General features: G+C 37.8%; 2 protein-coding genes across 7 annotated transcripts in view; one reads left to right on the top strand and one right to left on the bottom strand.

Annotated features, from left to right (window-relative positions):
• The window catches only part of barx1 (BARX homeobox 1), a 102768-nt gene that overhangs the window by 28650 nt on the left and 47144 nt on the right, over nt 1–26974 (bottom strand). For 4 of the 6 annotated variants that reach the window (XM_055183509.2, XM_055183507.2, XM_055183512.2 and 1 more), the window contains one exon: nt 21328–21395. The exons of the other annotated variants lie outside the window; for them this stretch is intronic. The gene's annotated coding sequence lies outside the window, so the exon portion shown is untranslated. The remainder of the gene's footprint in view (nt 1–21327; nt 21396–26974) is intronic. 6 annotated transcript variants of the gene reach the window in all.
• wnt7aa (wingless-type MMTV integration site family, member 7Aa) lies at nt 62–15207 on the top strand. Its single transcript, XM_055183506.2, has 4 exons — nt 62–877; nt 1346–1572; nt 8316–8587; nt 12803–15207. The coding sequence occupies exons 1-4, from the start codon at nt 807–809 to the stop codon at nt 13280–13282; spliced, it is 1050 nt and encodes a 349-aa protein (XP_055039481.1). The 5' UTR covers nt 62–806; the 3' UTR covers nt 13283–15207.

The following is a 26974-nucleotide window of genomic DNA, read 5'->3' as shown; positions in this document are numbered from 1 at the left end:
TGACATCTATATTTTGGACGGTCACAGTGGTTATAGGATGAGCCCGTATCTCACCTCGCAATTAAGGGCTTGAGGTGGGTGAGGGGAAAACGAACAAGTTTTCTTTTCTCATGGGAGGAGCAAACGGGTGCAGGAAAATAGATAAAAGCTCTGTTTAAGAAGCTGGACTTACTGCGATATGATCTTCGCCAAGGAGCATTGTGATGATTATTCATTTTGCGCTAAGATTACTCAAACTAGCGATATCACAGTGACGCATCTTTCACTCATTTATCGGTTGTCGTACCTCAAATCAGATTTTTACATCCCTACATATCGTAGGTGACTTTACGTTTGTTTTGTTGAACGCGGGAAAGCGCGTGCGTTCGCTGCGCGTTTAAAGTTATTAGTCGCGTTAAACAACCTGCTAGTCCGCTTGCCTTCAGGAGCGCACAGGCTCAGGAGTAGCCTATTGGAAGGTCTAACTTACTCCAAAACAAACCCTGATAGATTGAACAGATAAAGGATCTACTGGGAAAGCGTGATGTGAATGTAAGATCGCAAAGTTAAGTCCTTTATTTTACGCATACATTTTTGTTAAATCGTTACGCGTAAAAGTGATCCAGAAGTGGTACATATGCAGAATAACATTCATCTCCACAAGTCCCGAAGGATATCAGGCCAGGTGTTCACCTCAACTTCTCACGGAGCTTTGCATCCCTCCAAGGACTTGGTTTGCTTGCGATAAAGCCTCTCGTTATCGGGTTAGGCTACCCATCAGGAGACTATTATCATTTCACAGTTTGTTAACAAATTAAAGACTGAACATGAGTAGGAAAACACGTCGCTGGATTTTTCACATTTTCCTTTGCTTGGGGATTATATATTTGAAGATTGGGTAAGTAGGGAAGAACGCAGTGTGTATTTCTTGTAACTTTGAAAGTATTTGTTACTCTCACCTAAACAACAAGCATAAGTAAATTTTATTTCTAAATAGTATAAAAACGATCGTATTTTACACAATTTATCATTTTCCCGCAAGCGCATCTGTATTTAATGCGCCTTTATTTTTTGTATGATTAAAATCTATTAACCCGTGTTATGCTATTTTATCACATACATGTTACAAAATAATTTAAAGAGTTGGTTTGTCCCAAAAAATAATAATTTATGATTTATAACAGCTCCACATACCTAAATCAACTTAGCATCATATACGTCAGTGGATAATGTGTTAATTTCTTTCTTTCTTTTTTTTTTGGTTTACTAATTGCACATTATCTTTAAGCCATTTTACGAAAAGCTGTATTTTTAAGTATTCCGTGTTCATTTAAATATAAACATCATTTATTTTTAAACTTCACAGCGGCTTTTCCTCCGTGGTTGCGTTGGGAGCGAGTATTATCTGTAACAAAATTCCCGGTTTGGCCCCTCGTCAAAGGACTATCTGTCAAAGCCGACCTGACGCTATCATTGTCATTGGAGAAGGAGCGCAAATGGGAATCAATGAGTGTCAGTTTCAATTCAAAAATGGAAGGTGGAACTGCTCGGCCCTCGGGGAAAGAACTGTCTTTGGAAAAGAGTTGAAAGTGGGTATGTTACCAAATTATTACTGTACATTCACACTGTCACACTATTCAAAATCTTAATGCTGATTCCTGGTGTCTCTTTTAAAGCCAAGTGGCCTCCTATTCAAACATTTGAAAAGAAAGGGAAAGCAGCGAGAGAAAAAAAGGAATTAATTCACTTTCTTTTCAACCCTTAGAGTGAAGTTTAAGCCCAAGTAAATCTGTTAATAGGCCAAAAACATTCAACCAGCATTGCCATGATGAAAAGACCTTGAGATTTTTACTTTTGCAGATGAAAAGATGTGATAAACGTACTCTTTGTGTTCTTTAAAGCTGCAATTTGAGGTCAGTACACCTGCTAGTGCCTAAGACACAGGACAAACCTTGCATGAAGTTTGTGTCGTGTTACTTACTTTGACATCTCATTTGAAATGATTTGTCATTGGATGTCAGGCTAATGTTTAGTGTCTCTCACCCACTGTAACAATGTCAGGTAAGTTTCACCGAGCAAGTGCCAGCGTGGCTGAATTTATAGCCCCTCAACAGTCCACCCTCTCAAAAGCATTCTTTTTCTAGTCGTCCCGTCTTATCTGTAGATTTGAATGATTTGGCAGTCGGGGTTTACACTTTACCACGGGTATAAGTTACAGTGGTTGAATTGCAGGACCAGAGAAAGTACAGTATTGTAAAGAAATGTAACAATTTGTCACCTTATATAAGGTTTGGAGAGACAAAGCAAAACTAATTAAGCCAGGTTTTCGCTCGGGATAATGTTATCCATTTTCCTAAGGCAAATTTTGGCCTGTTAAGTGCTATTGAGCCTACGACAGTTTGATGAATGCGGGTGTAAAGGACTTTGCTTCAGTTTTCAACCCTCTCGGGCTGTTAGCGCGGTATTATTTCGTTGTTTCTCCCATGGAAGATGGCTGCAGGGAATTTCAACGCTCAAATGTCTGAATTGTACCGGAAATAAGACATTTCTCCTTTTTTTGTGTGCTCGATCCAGCCAGTGTTGCGATAGTGCGGTTGAGGCCCAGGGGAAAAGCTTAGATCTGTAGAGACTTGTATCTATCGCTGAAGGTGAAGCTGTATTTTATCTTTATGCATCAAAGACAAGGGCCTCCTGAAAAAGGCTGCGAGCGCTTGCGTTTCTTCTTTTTCCATTTGCTTCTGAATCTGCGCACGCTCATCGAATCAAACACTTGAATGGCTGCCTAAATCTGTTGTGGGTGCTGATTATATTATATATGGACAGCTGCTATAGGTCTGGCGCTCCATCCAAACACCGCTGACACTGACCTTGCATGACAGACCACGGCCTCCGTTTCTGAAGCGGCTGGAAGGCCGGGCCTCCAAAAGTCCAGCTGATGTATTTACCCGGACTGCTGCTGTGTATGGTCAGTATAGGGAGGATTAAAGAAACCGGACAACCGTTGAAACAGGATTGGTTTCAGTTGATTTATGACCATAGGAGCAGAAGCCTGGGAGATGAAGAGATGTGGTTAATCCTGTGGGGAGGGGTTTGCATGCAAAGTTGAGTAATGTGCAATAATTTTCAGGGCCTGGTACCAAGGTCCACATTTGGCACACACGACCATGGATTCCTTATTTGTGTACCTTTTGCATATGAAATGCGCATGGGTTTTTTCTGTTCTCGTGTACCTGTTCACCTTTTTATCGTGTGATTGAAACATAGCCATGTATTGCTTGAAATCAGCTGCAGTTGGACAGATATGCGAAGGCGTATCATTTGTGCTTGCGTTACTTTACGTTGCTCGAGTGCAAGCCTCCTAAATCTTCTCTGACTTAACCAACCTCTGGTATGCTCAAAAATAGTTTTCCTCCAACAGCATTAATGCCTCAAGTCCAGACAAGTACATTGTATGAGGTTTATAAATTAACCTCTTGCATTTACAGATTTGGCAAGAGACGTCTCGCACAGAATCGTACTGTTCCACCGATTCAGATTTCTTGAAGACAATCTTGTCATAACAAACATTTTATGGGTGTCTTATCAGCTGTGTTTGTGTTCAGAATATCTTGATTTAGGTAAATGTAGCACCAGTGATATACAAAGACAAGCAGCATTCTGCTCGGTAGTATTGATGGAAGTTTTAGGATTTTGCTTCAATATAGCCTGCAGTCTTTATTTTCCCTTCTTTGGGATACGTATCTTCTCCCCTGGTAACAAGCCCAAACAACTCATAAAAATCTCAACATAATTGATGCCCCAAACTGGCCTTTGTTAAATTGCATTGGCAGAGTTCCAAGATGTTTATCATCAGCAGATCAACACATACCAACATTAGTGAGTTTCAGGAAACCACTGAAGACTCTTACTGAAGGATTCCTGATCCTTCTGAAGGTGAAAATTCCAAAACTGCTGAGTTGGTCCGTTAAATATGTGAAAAACACAGCTAAAGTCATTTTTTGTGATTTACTATTTTCAGAATGTAACGAATATTCAATAAAAACATAACTTTGATATATTAGACTGAGTAAGACTATGTCAAAGATTGAAACCAAAATGATGCTTCTTATCTCAGATTTTAAGACTTTAGCCGGAACAGGTCACATATTTGTGTCTTCCACTTCTTGCCATAGTCTTTAAAAGATTAAAAGTATACATGACATTAATTGATGATCACTCATGACATCACTCTTTATGAGACCTTGAGTTAAAACAGGTTAACTTTTTAAAAAAAGTGTTTCTTCAGTTCCGGTGTGTAAATGATTTCTAGGACAGTCAACAGATGATGACTTATTAATCCAGAAAATGACATGTAGATTTCCGGGAACGTTAACATAACTAAGAAACAATCAATATATCTTAAAATCATCAGCTTTGACTTTGCCAAGGGAATTTTTATTCAGCTTGGCCTTCGCATTTTCTGAATAAGAACCAGCCAAAGATTTGCAATCAGACAAAGATTGTAGCAGCAATCATTATTTTGCACAATCACTTAAATATTACATTACAAAAGAATTTTGGAGAAGTCATTCTTAAATTGGAGCCTGTTTAATAGTCCACTTAAAAGTTCTGTGGTCACCTTACGCTAGTGGCTAAAAAACATTTCATACTAAAGCCCTTAAGTAAACCCTACCTAAAAATCTATCTTTGTCCATATAAAGGCCATTTTTCAGAGTTGAAAAGGTCTTAAAAAATCCCCCCCACACACCTTTTGCATGTATTCTAATTGTATAATATCCAAGGTACATTTCTAGTAATTGTGCAATTAATTCTCATATTGTATTTTCAGAAAGTTTTGGAATATTTTTCCTCTCCCCAAATTTGTCACTACCAAAACACAACAATATACAATATATTAAAGGAGCAGTGTGTAATTTTTAGAAGGATCTCTTGACAGAAATGCAAAATAATATACAAAAAACTATGTTATCGGGGTGTATAAAGACATTTCATAATGAACCGTTATGTGTTTATTCCCTTAGAATGAGACGTTTTTATCTACATGCACAGAGGGTCCCCTTACATGGAAGTAGCCATTTTGTGCCGCCATGTTTTTACAGAAGCTCTTACCAGGCAAACTTTTTTACTAAGTTACCTTCAACGGGTATATGTTTGTCCTGTGGCGGCTACCGTAGCTTCTCTATGCATTTCAAAAACGAAGGGTGAGCTGCAAACTGAGTTGTTGGTTGCAATTTGCAACCTCACCACTAGATGCCACTAAAATTTACACGCTGCACCTTTAAGAAGGGTAATACTGACCTATTAAGATTTTGTTTACATAAATATATTTTTTTTTGCTGTTTTTGAAAACTTTTTCACAGGCCAATCAATAACATATACAATTTTAACACTATTTTAAGTGTAATTTATGTAATTTGTTGTGTTTTGAATCTAATATTTCTCTGTAAAAGACATAAAGTTTATCATACTGATTTTAAAGTTAAAGGGAGAGTTCACCTTTATGTTGTTTTAAACCTGTATGAATTTCTTTTGTTATACACAAAAGAGGATATTTTGATAAATGATGATAAGCACAATACTGGTGAAACTATTGACTTCCATAGTATGAAGATAAATACTATGGAGTTCAATAGGAACCGGCAACTCTGTGCTTAACATTTTTCTTCTTCATCATTTATCACAATACTTCCATAGTATTTTTCTTAGTATGAAAGTCGAAGGTTTCCACCAGTTGGGTGTTACCATCATTTATCAAAGTATCTTTTTATGTATTCATCAGAAAAAATAATTAACATGCAGGTGAGTAAATTATGACAGAATTTTCATATACACTGAATCAAACACTATCATCTTAGCTGATAATTCAATATACTTTACTTTTTACAAAAAAAACATGTTTTGGTTGTGACAGTATATTTTCAGGAGTGACGTTAATTTAGTGGCCATGGCTGAATCAAACTGTCAACATATTAAACTATGCACACCTGACAGTAAATATCTCATAAGAACCCTTAGAGCTATACTTTGGGTTTAAGGAGAGCGCAAGTGAGAGGAGGTATGCACAGAATGTTCTACCTAAAAACATCTTAAAATGTTTCACATAATTTTTAAAATTTCAACGAATGTGCATTACAATAGACAACAGGATTATTTTAGTGTACAAAACGCAAAACTGTTACACTTAAAAATGTCAACAAACACAAGAATGAATTCCATCTATCGGATAAAATTACAGGAACACATACTTTAAATTTTTTAGCACTTCTTATTTTTTCAAATGATGTTTCCTAACTGAATGTCCATTTCTACAAACATGATTCTGGCATCACTCCCATAAAGAGTTTCTAGTAACATTGCTGTAACTTTTCCATAACGTGTCCCGTGTGAACCAAAAACAGGAAGGGGTGTGTCGTAGTGAGGACACGTGTCATCACAACAAATAGTTAGCATTCAGCTCTTTGACATGGGGGTTTTAAATGCAGATCAACATTTATGGCGAAACATGTCTGCACACTTGGAAGTGAAGTGAAGCAGAGCTCCTATTTATCCTAACCCAACTGTAGGAAAAATTACAAATATAATACACGTCACACGTTTTTATGGGATCTTTACGGGATGTGTTTGAACGTACGCACATATTCCAAAAAAAATCACTGGCCATGTAAATGAACCAAAATCACGGACACATTTTCCGTAATCTGTGTATAAAAATGACTTTAGAGTGGTAGTGTGATCGAGTCTGTATCGTGGACACTTAAGTTAGTGTAACCACATTACATAATTTTAAATCACATACTAAAACATACTACAAAACTAATGATTTGCATAATGAGCCTATCTCAAAGATGCTTATCAGCACATGGTTACCAAGCACAGTTCGTACACATATAACGACTACATTTTATGAAATTACACCCCCCAAAAAAAGGTGTGACGTTTGGTAGTGACGTTCCTTAAAGTTACACACAGATTTTCAGACATTTGAACTAATTTATCTCAAAATGATGGGGCTCGTGACTGCTCATCCGAGGGGCGCTAATTCAAAATATGTGTTTGGAGTGTCATGTGTGTTGCTCGTGTCTTCAAAACATGTGTTTGTTGCATCATGTGAACCATGTGCATCACACGTTTTGTCAAAATATATGCCATGCTGCACACGCTTCAAAACCGTTTATGATAAAAGAGATGCTCAAGTTCACAAAATACACGCAAGTACTCCCTTAACAGTCAAATCTGATTATGCATGAGATTATGCGAGTATCTGGCAAACACGAGCGTCTCCTCTATCATAAACCCCCTAGACACGTCTGCAGAAGGCACCCACCTTGACAAGACACGCGATGCACATACTAGGATTACTCGACGGGCAGAACACATATTTTGAAATTACGAACCACACAGATGACGGGCTACATACATGTTGTGACGAACTTCGCATCGAGCGCCCTCGAAAGAAGAAGTCACCGGCCGCCACTGATTGGGCCTACCTACTCACTAGCTACAAGAGAGAAAGGGACACAAAAATATTTCCTGAATAAAAATATGGGAGCGTGGTTAAAGTCAGTCTCAGCCAATGGACTAAAACATACACTGTTTCTGTAGTAACATAAAAATGCATTTTACATATATAATTTTAATAAAAGATCATTTTAAAAACAACAAAAATATATAATTTTCACATATATAATGATTTATAAAAAGATGTAATGCTTTTTAAATGTGTTTGGATGTGGGGAGGCAGTTTGCACCAATTCTGTAGAATGGCCCATAAATGAAATGCAGAGTTAACCTGGAAGTGCCCCGTTCAACAGTGGCAATCAATTATAGCAGTGCTCTGACCAGGGAGGCACTGCATGCCTGAGGAGTTCATCTCCACAGGGTGGATCCCACAATTTGACGGAAGCTGGGACAGTGGCCAGCCTAAAATCTAAACCCATACCCTCTATCTCTACCATTCTATTGTCTTTAAAATTAAAGAGATGGACCATTCCTTCCTTTGCTCATCTGCGTGCATCTGCGTTATTTGTCTTTATGTTTCCTCTCTGTGACAACTGAAGGACATTTATTTGTGTGTTGAGTAATCGCAGGTACGTCTGTTTGTTTTGCATGGCCTCGTTAACCTGTGTTAGGTTCTACATCATTATATGTTAAGCCTTCACCTCGCACTATCTAACAGAGGCCGTACCATTAATGCAAGATTAATGAACTGCACATGACTCAACTAACACATTTTATTATTACTATGAGTGTTAAGCTATGTCAGGTATGTGGGGGGGTGGGCTGATGCTGTCTAAGATGGTGCGTCTTGTTGACTAAGAATGTTCTTTTGCTTCCAGGCAGTAAGGAGGCAGCGTTCACGTACGCCATCATCGCCGCCGGGGTCGCCCACGCTATTACGGCAGCCTGCACTCAAGGTACGCTCAGCGGCTGCGGCTGCGACAAAGAGAAGCAGGGCTTCTACAACCAAGAGGAGGGCTGGAAGTGGGGCGGATGCTCGGCCGATATCCGCTATGGCCTGAGCTTCTCAAAGGTGTTCGTGGATGCAAGAGAGATCAAGCAGAATGCAAGGACGCTCATGAACCTCCATAACAACGAAGTGGGCCGCAAAGTACGTAGTGCAGATTTGCAACTTATGAGAATTGACAAAAATTAGACCTAAGTCAAGTCAAATTTTGTGATTTACTGTTTTCTACATAAAATCATCCTATATAAAGAGCATTTTGTAAAAATATAATATACATTGATATCTAAGGCCATGTCAAAAATTGAAATCGACGATTGTAATCAAACTCGCAAAATTTGATTATAAGACTTTAAGCTGGATTTTACAGACAGGGTCGCATATGTGTTTAATATGTGTAAAACTTTTAATGTGCCATTAAAGTGATTCATGAATCAGAGAATGAATGAATCAGAGAGTGGATCAAGAATCAGCTCATCAAAACCTTGGTTGGCACACAAGACAGTAATACATTTTTAATTTTACTGTAGGAAAAGGCAAAAAAGAATTAAAAAAATAAAAGTGAAAACAGCATCAATCCGCATAGCCATAAACTCTGAGCAGTCTGACTGAGCTCTCCATCCTTCAGTGCCAATCTAAAGTGTGATGTTTCAGCACTCTGGACAGAGCTTCCTTCAAGGCTTTAAAACCCTAAGCCTGACCGATAACCCTTAGAAATGACTCACATTAACCAATGACAAACATCACTGCAGTCTTGCAAATCAGTGGTTTTCAAACCCAGGGCTGGGGCCCCCAGGGGTCCGTGAGATGGTGCCAGGGGGGCCCCAGTTTTATGACATTTTATGAAATACATTAATTTATCATGAATTCTGTGTAATTAAACCTAAAAAAAATAAGGCTACTAACCAAAAGCACTACTTTTTTGTATAATTTACAGTTTTTTTTAATTAAAATGTTGAGTTTTAGAACAGTTTTTTGTCACAAATTTTCTTTGGGGGGCCGCAAAGGAATGCCCCGTACACTAGGGGGGCCGCACGCTGAAAAAGTTTGGGAACCACTGTTGTAAATGAACGTGCCTTCATACCACAGTCAGTGCAATAACATTTAGTAGTGATTTATATTTAGCAAAATATAAATATACTTTTGTGTATAGCGGACAAATATGAATTTTGAAGTGTAAATGTGTTTACTAAAAATATAAAAAGCAGAATTTTTCACTTCAAAATTTATAAAAGTTGTGATCATCTGTTCAACAAAATGGGTAGGTGTCATAAACTTTTATTTAACACAGAGCTTATTTTTTTTGCGATAATCCAAAAGTCTATAGGGAAATTGAATGGGCCCTTTTTGCATGGAAACCAGCGTCCCGCTTAATTCCGTGTTAGCCTACAAAAATACGTGATTCCTGCAGCACTTTATGAATGCGCTGTCATACCACACCCACGATTTTGATTGGTTAATGGGTTGCATTAAATCACCTTAATTTAAGGGTGTGGCTTCCTTTACCCTAAGGTAACTCCAGTAACTCTTAGTAATGATTCACATTCACCAATGACAATTCACAAACATCACCGCGGTCTTGTAAACAGTGTTCAAATTATATCAAAGATTATGGGGGTCCCCTAGCTCAGTATTTCCCAACCAGGTGGCCAGGGGCCTCAGCAAATGTCCAAGGGGGCCTCAAGATGACTTAAAATTATTAAAAATGGGACAAAACAAGCATTAAAATAAGCTAAAACAAGCAAAAATCAAGATGTTATTATTTTACTTTTTTTGGCCATTTCAGTAGCGAATCTGTCTAGTCATTCCAAGTTCTATTTAATTTTATGTGGAAAAAATTGAGTGAGTGGGGGGCCTTCAAATATTGTTTTGGGCAACTAGGGGGCCTTGAAGTGAAAAAAGTTGGGAAGCACTGCCCAAGTAAAGCCCCCCTCGTCATTATAGGGTTGTCATGATTTCACAAAGTTAAATGTGATCCTGGATCAACATTTTTTGTTGGTTTTGGATCAAGGCTGTTATTAAAGAAACCCCCAAAAAGTCAAACCCTAACCATTTTTGTCCTTTAAATTAGTGTGAAATAATACACTGTAAAAAAAAATCAGTAGAAATTACAATGGTATTGCAGCTGGGTTGCCGGTAAATGACCGTAGATTTAAATTTATGTTATTTACTGGCAAGAGTTTGTTCAAAGTTGAATACATTTTAAATATTAACAAGTCTTTATCTTTACAGAATAAAACTATACAAAAACAGCCTCATGCAAAGCATTCTGGGAACCAGAAATCATCATCAAACTTTTTCTGTTTCCCAGAATGTTTTGTTTGATGCTGTTTTTTAGTTTTACTCTGTAAAGACAAAGACTTGTAAATGTTAAATGTTCATTTAACTTTGAACAAAATGTTGCCAGTAATAACATAAATTTAAATCTACAGTAAGTTACCGGTAACCCAGCTGCAATTTCTACTGAATTTTTTTACAGTGTAGTTTTGAGAAAAATTTGAAAAATGGTCCCTATACCGACTCCTAACCCTAATCTAAATCTAACAATCTGTTAATTCCTTCAGAAAACAGCGTGAGGCGCACCTGAGAGTTTACATTTATTTTAGACAGAAATCTTCGTTTATTCATTCGATTCATTTATTGTGAAATTGGGACAAATAATGGACAGTACCGCTTTGTGGCAGAGCAGCATGAGAATTTTAAATTCATGTAGTATTTTAATTTTAATAAAAAACAGGGGACCCTTAATGCTTATAGGAGGAATTTATTCCATCAAGAATTTTAAATTCATGTAGTATTTTTTTATTTGATTAAAGGGACCACTCCAGCCCCCCCTCAATTTGAACACTGCTTGTAAATGAACGTGATGTCATACCACACCCATGATTTTAATTGGTTAATGGGTCGCATTAAATCACCTTAGTTTAAATACAAGGGGCGTGGCTTCCATCAGGGCTTTAAAACCTGTGCGGTAACCTTTAGTAATGATTCACATTCATCAAACTTTTGTTAATAGCGGAAAAATTCAGTTCAGTGACAATTCACGAACGTCACTGTGGTCTTGTAAAGTTACACGCCGTCATATTCCTTAGTCAAAATACACAATGTGTGGCTTCTCCCAAGACATGTATTTTTCCCATGTAAACTTTTCCCGAGATTTACCGTTTATCACAAATCGCCAGCATGAGCACGCTAAGCCTGATACGCGTCCCGGATTGTAGACAATTGCAAAGAAGACTCCAGAAAGTCTGAGAGTCGGAAAGGGAGAAAAAAATAATTAAAAAGCAAAGTGAAGCCTTTCCCACCCACAGCAAGAGCAGAAAACAAAGCGAGAGAAAGAGAGAGAGAAAGGACACATTAACCAACCACATTACACTGCCTTGAACAGGCAATTCACTGATGCCAATCAGTCCATTCAGATATCTACCATATCAAAACAGGCACTCTGCTTCAGTGAGTTCTGCCTACATTCGCCTGTTCATTCATCTATTTTGTGAAACCTGTGCTCTATTTTGTGAAAACTATAGCGCGGGTATTTAAAAAATGATTGGCATGTGTTGTGGATTAAAAAAATAACTATTGGTTATACTAGAGCTCAAAATGTTTTGTTTTTACCTGTGGGGTTTGACTTGTGTGTAAGGTATAACAAGAGGTAGCACACGGGCACCTGAAACCCGACTCCTGAGCTTTATCTGTGTACACGACACACAGGCCGATTGTTGTTGAACTCTGCGATCATCATTCAGTCAGTGTTTATATCATATCCTGTCCAGATTCCGCTCCATTGCTTATACAAGACAAGAGACTCCTACAGACAACTTCTGATAGTTCGCCCCTTGAAACAATTTGTGGCGTTTGTTGTGTACACAATGCATCGGCTTCCTACAAGTAGTCGGAAAGCTTGTCAACACACAAGTTGTGTTTCGCAGGCCACAAGGAATGAGGCAGACTAGTAATATAGCAGTGCAGGTTTAACAATCCTTGCATTCTTTAAATAGGAATGTTAAAAACCTTTGTCTCAACCTGTTAAACCATTCCAGGAAATATGCTTCAAAATACACGACTGTATGCACAAATGTTGCCGAGGGTGCAAACATCAATCTTTACTGTATGGTATCCGGCTATTTACTGAAATGTTTAAACTGTGACCAAAGCACATCCTGTACCTTTTTATTAATATGATTAAGAAATTGGTCATTTGGTTTTTCATCCACTTCCTCTTAACATCAGTAAACCTATCTTTCTTAATGGATGACTGCACTCTCAAAATGTGTCACCGGTGAATCAACTTGAATTCGAATATTTCGAATACCTATGATTAAAGCCTTAAATATTGACTTGTTTCTTTTCCTCCCGCTCCAGATACTGGAAAAGAACATGCGTTTAGAGTGTAAATGTCACGGCGTATCCGGCTCCTGCACCACCAAGACCTGCTGGACCACTCTTCCAAAGTTTCGTCAGCTGGGTTACATCCTCAAGGAAAAGTACAACCACGCCGTGCACGTGGAACCGGTCCGAGCCAGCCGAAACAAGAGACCTACCTTCCTGAAGATCAAAAAACCTTACTCGTACCGGAAACCCATGGACACCGATTTGGTGTACATTGAGAAGTCGCCCAACTATTGCGAGGCGGATCCCGTGACGGGCAGCATGGGAACGCAGGGAAGAATCTGCAACAAGACTGCGCAGCAGCCTAACGGCTGCGATCTAATGTGCTGCGGCCGAGGATACAACACGCACCAGTACTCTCGCGTGTGGCAGTGCAACTGCAAGTTTCTTTGGTGCTGTTACGTCAAGTGCAACACCTGCAGTGAAAGGACAGAAGTGTACACGTGCAAGTGAAATATTTATTCGTGAGGTATTTATGCACAGCTCAAGGTAGAAAAAGAGACATTTGCACAGAAAACTCGGGTCTGGTGGCGTCTCTATTACCGCGAGTCGGAGAAATCGCATGCGGTGTATGCAGCTTTGCTCCGCAGCTCTGCTGAGCGCTTTGGTGTTGGTACCGGTAGACACCTAACTGTTCCAGTACTGAGCGACAGAGCCAAGTAGCCTGCGAAGGCTTGATCTGTGGGCCGTGAAAAAGGCGTGGTAGTGCGAAAGGCTTCCTCAAGGAAGTTTCGGAGAAAAGACGCGGCCTGAGGAATTAAGTTTTCCAACACAAAAAATTGCATGGACACAACACGGACTATATTTAACGTTTAATTTAGAAAAAAAACAGCTAATGTTAATTTATTTAATAAGAAAACTACTGACTTTTTCCTCATTGTGTTTACTAGCTTAGACATAGTATTTCTCGTGTTCTGATATTGTGTTTTGTGTAGAAATAAACCGAACGACTTTTACACTGTACATTCATGTGCTTTAGGGACGAACCTGTGATAAGGCACAATACAAAAACAGCAGTGCGCTGCACTCAAGGTAATTATTTGTTTCTGAAAGCAGAGACTACTGTCTTTATGTGTTATTATAAAGTCTTTGTGCTGCCATTTTAACCCTCTGTGTCAACACTTGCACATATGTGACCCTGTCTGTAAAATCATAATCAGTTAAAGAGATTAGGACCAACAAAGTTTGACTTCACATTAATTTCAAACTTTGACATGACATTACCTTAAAGATATCATGTTCTTGTAGCATAATTTTACGCAGTAAATTACAAGGAAACTGCTTTAGCTGGGTTTTTCCAGATTGGGTCACATATATTCTTATATTGAAATACACTGGAATCAAGGCTATTTCTTCCGAAGTGAACCACCGATTTGGTCCGTGTACCGAGTCAAAAGGCCAACTAAAACAAAAGTATTTACATTTGAATTCAAAAGGTCTTTAGAACAATGATTCCCCACTTACATATAAACTTTATGACCTCATTTGGCACAAAGCTTTATGCTAATGAGGCCACAGTCTGCCCTCTCTTTTGGCTAATATTTGCTCTGTGGGCAGAGAAACCGAATCAGTGATAAATTCACTGTGGAATGAAATAGCCGACATACAGGAGATGCCTCCACCTGCTACCGATATCGAATGTTGAGATCAGATAACTGATACTGTTAATGCTATACATTATAGGTAATATAACACTTTTGCTGCTAGTTCTGTTCTGTTTCGCAACAGTGGTTAATACTAGTGTTTTGCGCGTTGTGAGCAAATGTGGTTGTCCCATTGTGTTGACGTATATTTTGTAAGAGATTATTTTTATATGAGTATTTTATTTATTTTTGTGTAAAGGAAAATCCCACTACCCATGTCCTTTAGATGGACGGAAATTAGGGAGATAAGCTAAAAACAGTGTGAACGCGATTGTGTCATGGTACCAGCTTCATCATTTGTGTTTATTTAAACTACATCGTGTAAACTACGTCTACATTGCGTTCATGAAGTAACACTCTCATAATGGTGTAGTCGGACAAGTACACGATTTTACGAAAGAGACCACGAAAGCCAATCACTGTAAAACGTTTAAGGTAGCATTGTCACGACAGCGATCCTATATGTGGGATCAATAAGGGAAACTATAGTGAACTAATCCTGGGAAAAAACTCTTTGGTACTGAGTGACTATTGGAGAGTTTTAACCAAAGAATAATTAAATTTAGGCATGACTCTGTAATTACATCTTTGATGTAATATTTCGCAACAGCCTGTGATATCAATAGATGTTTTGCCATATTGATCGTACACTACATGATTGCGTCATCATAAATGATCGAAAAATGTTGTGCATTATGTTTTGAACAGTGTTAATAAATATTTCCTTGGCTTGCACCTTTTTTCCTGTTTATTAAAAATTCTTTATATGTGTTGTTATACTATTTCATAGAATGAACTTAATCAAATCCTTCCTGAACTCAACTAGATTACCTGATATTGAGTCACATGGTATACACCAGGGGTCTCCAACCTTTTTGTTAGCAAGGGCTACCACAATGGATAAAACAATCTGGAGGGCTACTTTTTATATAAAACTCAAAATTACTTTACTTTTACTTGTTGATATGTTTTATCATTGTGTAAAATGTTAACATACCTAAAAGAAGCCAAGTTAATATAAAAATATGTCATAAATAAATATTAAAATTGAGGTTATTATTAATAGAATGTGCATTGGCGGGCAAACTGGTGCCAGTGGGCACCATGTTGGAGACCACTGGTCTACACCATCACATAACTTCACAGCTTACCAAAAAACAAAAAGAGTCATCAAAAGCCTGACAGTCTCTCGAATTAGTAAGGTGGTAACAAGGAATCAGCCACAAAACACACTTGCTAAGTTATGGTTGACTAGTGATCCTTTTAACTACATGGATGACCGAAGGGCATGAAGTAAGCTTAGGAAAGTGCTTGCATGTTAATGTTAGGGCTTTAATTGATGAGCAGTTGAGGAGGGTGGTTCAGATAGAGGGGGAGAGGAGGGGTGATGGATTACTCTGACATCTGCTTCATTCACTTCCCAGCGCCGTCACCACAACAACGGCACTGTGGCCCCCAAAAATGCTGTCCAGTCTCCCTGAGAAGCAGTCCTGCCCATTAGCGAAATGTTAACTATGCAAAATCCAGCTAACTTTTGGATGCTATTTATTTTGTCACCCCCCCTCCTAAAGCGAAAGGGAGGCGACAGCAAAAGAGAGGCTTTGCCATTGTGAAGGATGATGTCAAGAGGAATTTCAATCCAAAAGTTAGAAAAGATCTTAGCTTCACCCCCTTGAATGATCGTCACAAAACGTTCCATTGAAAATCGGATGAAACCTCATCAATAGGCAACAGCGTGAAAAGGCAGCTGGCCAAACAGCCTCGGTTAAAGTAACGTCGGCACCCAGTCACCATGAGCTGAATCACAATATTGTGTGGTTTTGAAAAAGCTTTTGGATGTTACTCTCTTTGGCTCAGTCTCTTGCTTCTTTTCCACACTCTGAATGGAATGACGGTGAAGAGCTTAACACTTCTAGATGGAGGAGACAAGAAGTGTTGGGAGAACAATTAAGGGGAGACAAATTCCACATCTAGCTGCCTCCGTTCGTTATGTCTTTGCCTACCTTTTACAATGAGGCCATTTAGTTAACAGAGACCCTCTGTGAACGCTCAAATCAGAGTTGAGTTTCCTTGTGGTCGTGCCAAGGTGCCTTCCAATATTTATCATGCCATCTTAATTTCAGAGATATGTGCAGAGACCTGACTGCCACCTGTGCAGTCATGGTTTGGACTTTAGCAGAAACTGCATGAGTTAAAACCTCCATCCAGGTGTTTAGCATGGTCACCTGACATTGGGCTGAATGTTGCATGTGTTCCTCACCCAAACACTGACTGGCTTACTTGTGTAATATCACAATGTATGCAACAGCCACAAAGCTGTCATTGAAATGCTAATGAAGGTGTTTCTGTAGCTCAATTGGTAAAGCATTCCGTTAGCAGTGCAAAAGGTCACGGGTTTGATTCCCAGGGAATGCGCATACTGATAAAATGCCCTCTAAGTTGCTTAGGATAAAAGTGTCTGGCAAATGCGTAAATACAATGTAAATTAAGGTTCCTGCAATGTTTTCCTATCAACTGTGCCAAACCGATGTTTAATGTCAGTGGCTGTCTACAAGCGTGATGCTTGTGAACTGAGCCTTTCACAGATAACATGAGCTTTATGGGATACTCCGGGCGCACCTGCGCACACCTGGAATCCCTTTGATTTATAACTACCAGATCATCTATCTGAAGCTACTGCTGTATCTGCTGAGTCCAGACAACAGAAGAATGAAGTCAGGAGATTTCCTGGGCTCCTTTCACTGAAACCATGTCCACTTTAAATCACTTGCTAAAGGTTATGCCATCTGACTACATTGAGTAAATAGGAAAGGTTTTGGTGATGATTTCACTGAGGTTAACTGCTTGTCTTTATTGGGAGAGGTGGGCGTCATTCCAGTAAGTGGGTCTAAACACCACCCCAAGATAAAACGTGTCTACAAACTGCCTTAAAGAAACAGTATGTAGGATTGTGACCAAAACTGGTATTGCAATCACAAAACTTGTGGCTAAAACTGGTACTGCAATCTCATAACTGGTGGCCAATACACAAAATGACAACATAAACATCAGTTGAGGGCTGCAACTCCACTTTTTAAATGACATTATCCTGGCCAGACCACTGTTGTCAGTGATACAAGTATTTGAAATAAAAATGATTTCTTAATGTTTAGTGACATATCAGGGCCATTTTATGATTAATTATTATAAACATCTACTATCTTATTAAAAATGCTTAGGCAATGCGCAGAATAGTGACTAAGTAAATCCTGTGTTATTCCATAGAAATGCACTTTATACAATTGATTGGGAAGAAATATTGGTGAGAAAAAATACCTAATGAAAAGTAACTTACACTGCACTGCACTGTCAGAAAAAAGTCCTTAGCTGTCTGGTTTGGTCTGGTTTTTTGCCTTTATTGATAGACAGTAAGTAATTCAGAGACAACAGGAAAGTACAGGCAGGGTGGAGAGAGGGGTATGGGATCGGCAAAGGACCTCAAGCTGGGATTGGAACTCGGGTCGCCGGAAGTGCGTTTGCACCATATGTCGGAACTGTCCACTACACCATCGGCTCAGACTGGTCTTTGTTTGTTTAAAGGGGACGTTTCACAATCATTTTTTAAAGATGTAAAATAAATCTTTGGTGTCCCCACACTGTAAAAAAATCTTTGCCACCTTAAAATTTTTTGTTAAATCAACTCAGATTTACAAGTCATGTCAACAGAGATTAGTTGTCACAACTTATGAAATATAGTTGAGAAAAGTCAACTTAAATTTATAAGTTATAACAACTCACCTGTAGTTATAACAACTCATCTCTAGTCAAGATAAATAATAGTAAGTCGAAATGACTTGTAAATCCGAGTTGATTCAACAAAAAATTTAAAGGCAGCAAAGTATTTTTTACAGTGCAGAGTACGTACAGTATGTGAAGGTCTAGCTCAAAATATCATATAGATAATTTATTATAGCATGTTAAAATTGCCACTTTGTAGGTGTGAGCCAAAATTTGCTGTTTTTGGGTGTGTCTTTTAAAATGCAATTAATTAATACCGCAGACTAAGGGGCGGTACTATCCCCTTCTGACATCACAAGGGGACCCACATTTCAATTACATGTTTTTTCACATGCTTGCAGAGAACTGTTTACCAAAACTACCTTACTGAGTTAATCCTTTTCACATTTTCTAGGTTTATAAAAGCACTGGGGACCTAATTATAGCAATTAAACATGGAAAAAGTCAGATTTTCATGATATGCCCCCTTTAATGGTCTGGCTAGTCACTAAACTGAACTCTGGAACAAAAAGGGAGGATTGGCAGCCGATCTATAGTTAAGATTGTACATTATATAGTACACATTACTGTAAGCTCAGTGTAGTTTTTGATACGCTTTAGCTATGATTTGAACTAAGGTAATCTACCTGTTTATTTTGTTTGTTATCAGAAATAAACTATTCTAAAAGGACTCTTGAGTTTACCGAAAGTTAGATTTGTTCCACAATCTACACACAAGCTGGGGAAAAGACAATTTTGTCTTTCCAATTTACCTAACTTGCATGTCATCTTTGGCATGTTGGAGGAAATCAGAGTACCCGGAGTAAACTCGTGCTGAGGGAGAACATACAGAAGGACCACATGACTGAGGCTCGAGCCTGGGACCATGCTAAACAGTGCTGTCCAAAGAGCCACAGTATTGGCCATGTAAATGGGGCTTACACCAAATGTAGCACTGGCATATCTACCATTTACCAATTATATCCATTAATAATATTCTCAGTTTACCAGAGGAACCACTCTTAAACTGCAAGGAAATATAAACATTTTTCACTGCCATTTATCTGCTTGTTAAAAAAGATACCATTTCTGGGTCAAAGCCTCACTCGCTTCATATGAAACTACAATTTCAACAGCCATCAGGGATTTAATTATGGAGACAAAGGTTAGTATCACACTTTTTGGTAGTTTACACTGCACTGTGAGCGTATATTAGTATAGTTTGTTTAGTTTGTTTGCTTAAGGCATCTGATGGAGCATTTAGACACAAAAGTTGTGGCGAAAAAGGAGAGGTTTTCAACCTAGGGGTCACAACTCCACATCAGGGCTTGGTAAATTTCTACATAATTTGTCTTAAATTTTTTACTTTTTAAATAATGTTTTAACAAGTTCCTAAGTTAAGCGCAATGACTTTCAGAATTCTCATAAGTAGTTAATTTCTATTTACAACTGGATCAGCTATAATTAATGTCTTATGGATGGCTTACTAGTCTATAACGCTTGACCATATAACTAATCCAACATTGACTTTAATCCTATTGATGTGGTTATCATTGATCTGACATTGTGCGATGACAGTCTTTGATGTTTTCTTTGAATTAGTGCAGGCCACAACATTGAGGGATGATGAGGGGACAACAAAAGAGATCAAACCGCGTACCATTGTTTTTCCAGGAATTATGGTAGATCCAATACTTTGTTCCCTTTCAATAATGTTTCCCTAAAATACAATCATGTGACGAAGTGGATCTGTATAAAAAGAGCCATGATTTCTTGTATACAAACATTTTTTACAGACTCTTAATGGATTTTGCCTTAAAAACGATATTTGCAAAAAGGCCTGAGGGCGGGATTAAGCGGATTTGACACGGAAGTATTTGATGAACATATAGTACGTGTCCAAAGCGGTTAATATCATTATCTCTTTTTTGAATGAGGTTGCATTTAGTGGCTTTTGCATCTAAACTCATTAGATGTTTAATATAATAAATGGTAGCACAGCTTTAATTCCATTTTTAATTACTAATCCCAAAACACATCTCCACCACCAGTACATCAAAACATGTCCCCCGTAATGTGTCTGCGAGTGTTGCTCTGTTTATTTGGAGGATAGGCCGGGTGGCAGCGGGGATTTGAAGTATCACTTAAGACACATTCCACAGGTTGTGAGATTAGTTGCTGACAGTCGTAGCCGAATGAAGCGTACGACACAGGAGGTCCCGTGCACCCTTACAACGAAGCCGATCTCTCATGTTGCCATAGGAAATACCATCAAACTGCTCTTAATTACAGATCTGCCTCCCTGCTGGCCTCTCCTCATCATGTGTGGCATGTGTCTAAAATTACACTTCATGTATAATGTCTTTCCAGACCTGTGCCAGCTTGTAACCCGACCCAATTTGTGGAATATAGAAGAACAATATTGCAGGGATATTTAAAGCGCACGGCCCAGGTGGAGGTAAATACGAGTTGTTGGTACGTTCAAAGGCTGGGGCGCTCTCCCTCACCTCATCCTTATAGACGTGTAAAGAATGTGTTAATGACTCCAGTCAAAGACTGGAGGCCAAATGATCAGGAAAGCTGTGAATACATCAGCACGGGAGCCGTTCCAACTTAATGCGGGTGAAAACTGTAATTTTCGGAGAAAGGAACAGAAATAATAGCAGGATTATGGCAGTAAAGCAGCCATGTCCATGGCCTAAAGCACAGGGATAAGTGTACATTTGCTCTTTCCGTGCCTCCAGTACTAAACAGAGGAGGATGTTGGTTGCTTTTATTGGGGTTTTTGCGAATCACTTTCATCTGCAGGTTTGTATGATCTAAACCTATTTAATTGCTACTTGTATATGAAATGAATAGACGCATGGGCTTTGTGATGTTTACTTTTTAAAATGATATTTGAGTTAAGAATAATTATGAGCAGGTTCTTTCTCATATACAGTAAGTAAATCTTAGGTATTACTATACTACTGATAAGGAAACGAAAACCAAAACACAACTGATATTTTAAGGCGTAGCATGAGAAACAGTTTGGGATGACAGCTTTACGTCAGTGGTGGTCAAATATGCTTTCACAACATTAGATTTATTAATTCGCACCTTTTTTCATCACCTCTTCCAGAGTACAGTTAGCAAAAGGTATGTGGTGGATCATCTCTGATGGTCTCCTTGAAAGAAGAAATAAAAACATTAGAGATTTGTAGTGACAGAGCAAACCATAGCAAGCCTGTATTTTTAACCGTATGATGACAGACAAACTCCGCATCACTTATATTAAGACAATTGAGTCAGCCGCAAACGGCGTTCAATGACAAATGCAGGTGAAGTTACTTCATTATTCACAGGTGATGTTACTTCAGGTTGTTCTTTTAGGTATTCCATAAAAAGCAAAAGTAGAGTATTTAATAAAAAGTTAATTTAGGCTTAGAGCGCTCAAAAAACCATAAAAGATATGTGGTTAAAAATATTTTATCAATGAGGCACCTCAAAGCAAAAATCTTAATTATTAGGGGAGGGCGGGGCACAACCTAACGCTTTTTGGTTTTGGCTCAATCATACAAAAAAAATTGAGTTTGATTAATTAAATTTTTACACAAGCAACACACACATCTCTGCTACAAATGAACATTTGAAGTTTTGTTTCTAGTACTTACCATTCTTGGACAATTACACCAAACGTGACAGAAGTGCAAACGTTACACAACTTACCCCATAGGTGGGGTTAATTGTAACAGGCAGGGGGTTAGTTGTAACACTTGCTAAAAATTAAGTTTCAGGCAATATTTCAATACTATTTTGTCTATATACTTGAAGTGGATATTGTTTGTATGTCTGTCTATAATAGACAGGTATCCACACTGTATATATTCATCCAGCCCTTTTCTAACAATAGTTCAATTATAAATGGATACAAATATCTAAATATGAGAGAAAAGCAGCAAATGTATGATTTTTTTAATATGTGACCCAGTCTGTAATAACCATACTACAGTTTCAAAATCAAATTCTGAGATAATGAACATCAAAGTCTGATTTTAGCCATTCATTTCATTATGATTTTAATCTTTGACGTGACCTTATTTAATCAATATTAAAAATATAAACAAAAATACATTTGACACAAGATTTTTGATAAGACAGGCACATTAATTTTGTTAGGAGCCAGAAGTCATTAGTGTGTAGCCTATTTAAAACAACGGCAAGAATTACGCTAACGCTAGCGGTTTTCAAATCGTAAGTGCTGAGGGGTTAGTTGTAACACAGCGTTACAATTAACCCGCTGGGTCAAAATATTTTCAAGCCCACCAAAAAAAGTTGCTAAGAGCTGCAGGCATTTTTCAAAATGGTGCTATGTTTTAGTCAACAAGACTGATTAATATGACATAGCATTGAATTTGCTTACACACCCAACTTAGAAACTGAAAAAAACATATGAAAAAATTTACTTACATGGCACCAAAACACTCGGCCATCAATAACTCTCTGGAAAAACATGATACATTTCCAATAATTTGCAGGAGATCTTATTTTGGCAGCGTGAAATCAATACAGAAAAAAACAAATCGCTCAACCTTGTGCAACAATGTAAACAGTCCCTGTTACAACTAATCCCGCGTTAGTTTTTGCCCCGTGCACCCCTACTCTTAAAGATTCATAGAAAAATTACAATATACTGTAAAGAAACCTACTGTTCACTTTAGTTCAAGGCCAAGTGTTTGATTTCAAAGCCAAGGGCACTAGACTAACCTGAGTCCTATACATGATAAGTAGGCTACAGCAAGCCAAGGTTTCTATGCCCGGAGGGCTTTAAGGGACTTTTGTTGCCCTCTTTTCGGTGCACCCCCTGCACCACCACACCCCTGATATTTAAGAACACCCAAGAAACTTGAGCAATGTTTTCCTCTGACCTACCTGGCTCTAGGGCTAATATGTCTGTACTTTAACTAGTCATATTTCAAAATGTACAGTAGACTAAATAGTGGTGACTAAAAAGTAGATGAGATAAGGACAATGACTGAGTTACATCATCGCATGTGGTGGAAGTTCCAGAATTGATGGATGTCAATTAAATTATCCGAATAACCTATAATCCCTTAAGATGCTCTGTATAATTGCACTGTTTGCTCACCAAGATGAACTGAACCTCAAAGTGAGGCTTATTCAGAATTTAACGCATCATGAATCGCGACTGGCTTGAAATGTGTTTTATCATGCATGTCTACAGGAGAACGAGTACACATGACAAACTTCAACTATTGCATAACGCTTCTGTGACTCTTCAAACTTATCGGCTGTTCTTTCCATTAGTGGAAGAAATCCTTATTCATTTTTTCCTTTTAATGTAGGACACTGGGATTATTTGCTGATTGTCAAGCTGAACTCTATGTAAATGTCAAAAAGCACCACTTTCAATCAAGCGGTTCAATAAAGGTTGGCTTATGACACTTGTATGCATGAGCTCTGGAAGTGAGGTGAATAGCATTATGACTCTGACTACGTGGCTTAGTCACTGCAACTGGCAACACCAGCTGAGTACTGTTTCAGTGAACTCAGATCTGTCAAGCACTTTCCAGAAAACAAGTTCGAACAAGCAACAAGATGCAGATTCTTCAGGGAAAAAGACTTTGGCTCAACTGCATGCCAAGAGTCTTTAAGGAGTGGCAACATTTTTTATAGATATATATATACATAAATGTGTATATCTATATAACAAGTTTTGTAAGTGTATATATTAGTACAGCATTAGTAAATCAATACTTTCTAAATTTCATGTTAAAGAGTGACATCATCGAGAAAAAAACTGTAATGGCACGTTGGGATTCCGATGTGGGTGATACGTTTGGTAATGACCCTTCACCTTGTGTTTGATGTTGATGACTCTGGCAGCACTACAAAGAGCATCATAGATCAGACGTGGTCTTTGAGTTGCTATAATACAATTACAGTTGTTCTGGTTGTGCAATCATTGTTCATGTTGAAGAAAATGTATTGTAAAGTGTTGAAAAAAATTGTGAAACTATGTACCCCAGCTGTCACTTGGGCAGTACCCTTTAAAAAGATCCTACAGATTAGGTACATATATGTATATATTTGGTACCAATATTAAGAACTCTTTAGGTACAAAGGTGTACTTTCTGAAAGGATACAAGCCCCAGTTACAGCTAGGGTACATATTTTGGCCTTTTTCTGACATTGTTTTACCAAGAAATATATTTAACGCATACATGCATTTTATTAATCCAACATTTTTGCATCGCCATATTAATTCCTGTATAGCTCAGTTGAGTGCTGCGTTAACGGCGCAAAGTTCATGAATCCAATTCCAGGGAAGACATACACTGATAAAATTGCTTGACTGCACTGTGAATCGCTTTGGATAAAAGCGTCTGCCAAATGCATAAATGTAAACAATATCTCCAGTCATGCAACTGTGATGTGCTACACCGTATGCTAAAAAACTCAAGAAAAAGTCCTGATCTTGATCAGTCTTGATGGATTTTTAAGACATGTTGAGTACAGCATGAAGTCATCATGATGGCCCTGGCCTGGTAGGACTGTACACCTGGCAATGCCTCGAGTTTAAGCAAACAGATGTGGGAAGCAAGTTCATATTTCTGAAGCAAAGGAAAATATGTTTCCCTCTACCCCTATTCCAAATGCCGCATTCCCCTTTCCCAGGGTTGCTTCATGTTGCTTGTTGCTGTCCCCCACTATTATTGTTTGGACAGCTTGAAGCATCTTCAAGAACGGAAAGATGATATTTAAAGCTTTTTGGGTTGTTCATTTGCCGCAATGGTCAGACCTTTACTTGGAGGCGAGGAATTGCGTTCATGCTTTAATATCCATTTATATCTAATGCAATTGTGTAACTTTAAAATACATTAACTGATCTGAGTTGTGTCTGCATTTAATTTTACACCTGTTTCACTGATAATGTTAGGCCCTGCCTTTCGTGTCACTCCACTGGCTGCCTCTGTAGTTCACCGCTGGGTCAGAGGAGACTATGTACATGTCCTTCTGACTTCAGAAAAACACAGCTGGGCAGCCCAGGCTGATGTCACATGAAGACACAAGGAAAGATGATAATTAAATAAACTGTCTTGCTTTGGCTAACAACTGTGGAATTAAATCATGGGGGTTTCCAAAATACTCACCATTTTTGATGAAAAGCATCAAGTGGAACTAAATGTGTGGCAAAGAATATAACACAAGCAGGAAAAACTTTTTTCAGTTTTATTTTTATAAAAAAAAATTATTTCTATAACACTTTAATTTAAGTTTGCATTGTCACAAAGCAGCTTACAGTATATTAGTACAGGTATGCATAAAAAAAGAAGCCGATGAAAAATATAAAATATATGGTATCATAGCCAAAATACATACCATACGTCAAACTTTATTTATAAGGTACCTTTTAAAAACAGCAAGTGCTCCTCATGAGCAATACAATAAAGAATAACTTAAAAGTATAAGATATATAAAATATAAAATAAAATAAAATAAGAAACAGCCGCCAAACTTTAAGATAGTAAGTGTGGTAACACTTTAATATGGGGAACACTTATTAATTATTAATTATGACTTTTGCCTCAGTAAACTTCCAATTTACTGCTAATTAATAGCTAATAAGGTAGTTGTTGTAGACGTTAGGTTTAGGTATTGGATTGGGTTAAGGGATGTAAAATATGGTCATGCAGAACAAGGCATTAATATGTCCTTTATAAGCACTAATAAAGAGATAATATGTAAGCTAATAAGACACTAGTAAAAAGTGAGAATTGGTCCCTATACTAAAGTGTTACCGTAAGTGTTTGAGCCTTCCAAACATGTAATGTCAAACTATTCCAAAGTTTAGGAAAAACTATGATATTTTTTACATGTTATATTTACAGTGCTATCAAACTAATATGTTAAGCATTTACGATATATATAAATATGTACAGTATAGGAGTACCAACTGCAAAAATAATTGTCTGTAGGATTGTAATTGTACTGTTATAATAATAGTGCTATTAAGCAAATATGCATAAATGTTTAATGATGTGTAAAATAGTGATGCTAAAATTGAAAATAAATACATTATTAGTGCAATTAAGCAAATATGCAAATAAAATTCAAGGTGTATATTAGCAAAACTAATTGTAAAATTATTTTCTGTAAGATTGTAATAGTTATGCAAAAAAATACTTTCTTAGTATTTTTGTCTTGATTTCGGTACAAATATCTAAACAGTCTTAAATCAAGATGCATTGCCTTGATAAGCAAAATGACCTAAGAAAAAAAGTCAAATTTTTAGACAAAAATATAAAATTTAAGTGAATTTGTGAATAAAACAACATCTGCCAATTGGGTTAGAAAAAAATCTTGAAATGAAGAGTTTCGTTGCAAAACGAGATAACCACTGTTTTTTTAATTGTTCAGAAATCTCGTTTTTTGGTTGTGCATTCCAATTAATTTCAATCAGGGGCGTCATGCACCAATTTTTTTTAAGGGGGCACAGTGTCAACAGCTAACAAAAATTTGTGCATACACAGACATCAAACGAAATATTATAGAGCTTTCAGTCTTTTCCATGGCACTTACATTTCTAACAATCTGAAAACCCCTGCTTTCATGCAAAAACCTCCAAAATAAAAGTGTTGACTAACTTTAATATCAAATACTATTCAATCGGAATAATGACACATTTGCATCATATTTACATCTGAAACGGCATGTTTTATTTAAGTCTTAATGGCTTGTTTAA

Source organism: Misgurnus anguillicaudatus, chromosome 14, assembly GCF_027580225.2.
Source record: "Misgurnus anguillicaudatus chromosome 14, ASM2758022v2, whole genome shotgun sequence".
Lineage (NCBI taxonomy): Eukaryota > Metazoa > Chordata > Actinopteri > Cypriniformes > Cobitidae > Misgurnus > Misgurnus anguillicaudatus.
Note: the sequence above shows the minus strand (reverse complement) of the source record. Positions and strands in the feature narration are given on the sequence as shown.

Bases quoted from the DNA above. Each gene is read 5' to 3' on its own strand.
- wnt7aa (XM_055183506.2), top strand. From the start codon at position 807: ATGAGTAGGAAAACACGTCGCTGGATTTTTCACATTTTCCTTTGCTTG. The intron at 878-1,345 runs GTAAGTAGGGAA...TAAACTTCACAG, and splicing joins ATTATATATTTGAAGATTGG to CGGCTTTTCCTCCGTGGTTG. The intron at 8,588-12,802 runs GTACGTAGTGCA...CTCCCGCTCCAG, and splicing joins ACAACGAAGTGGGCCGCAAA to ATACTGGAAAAGAACATGCG.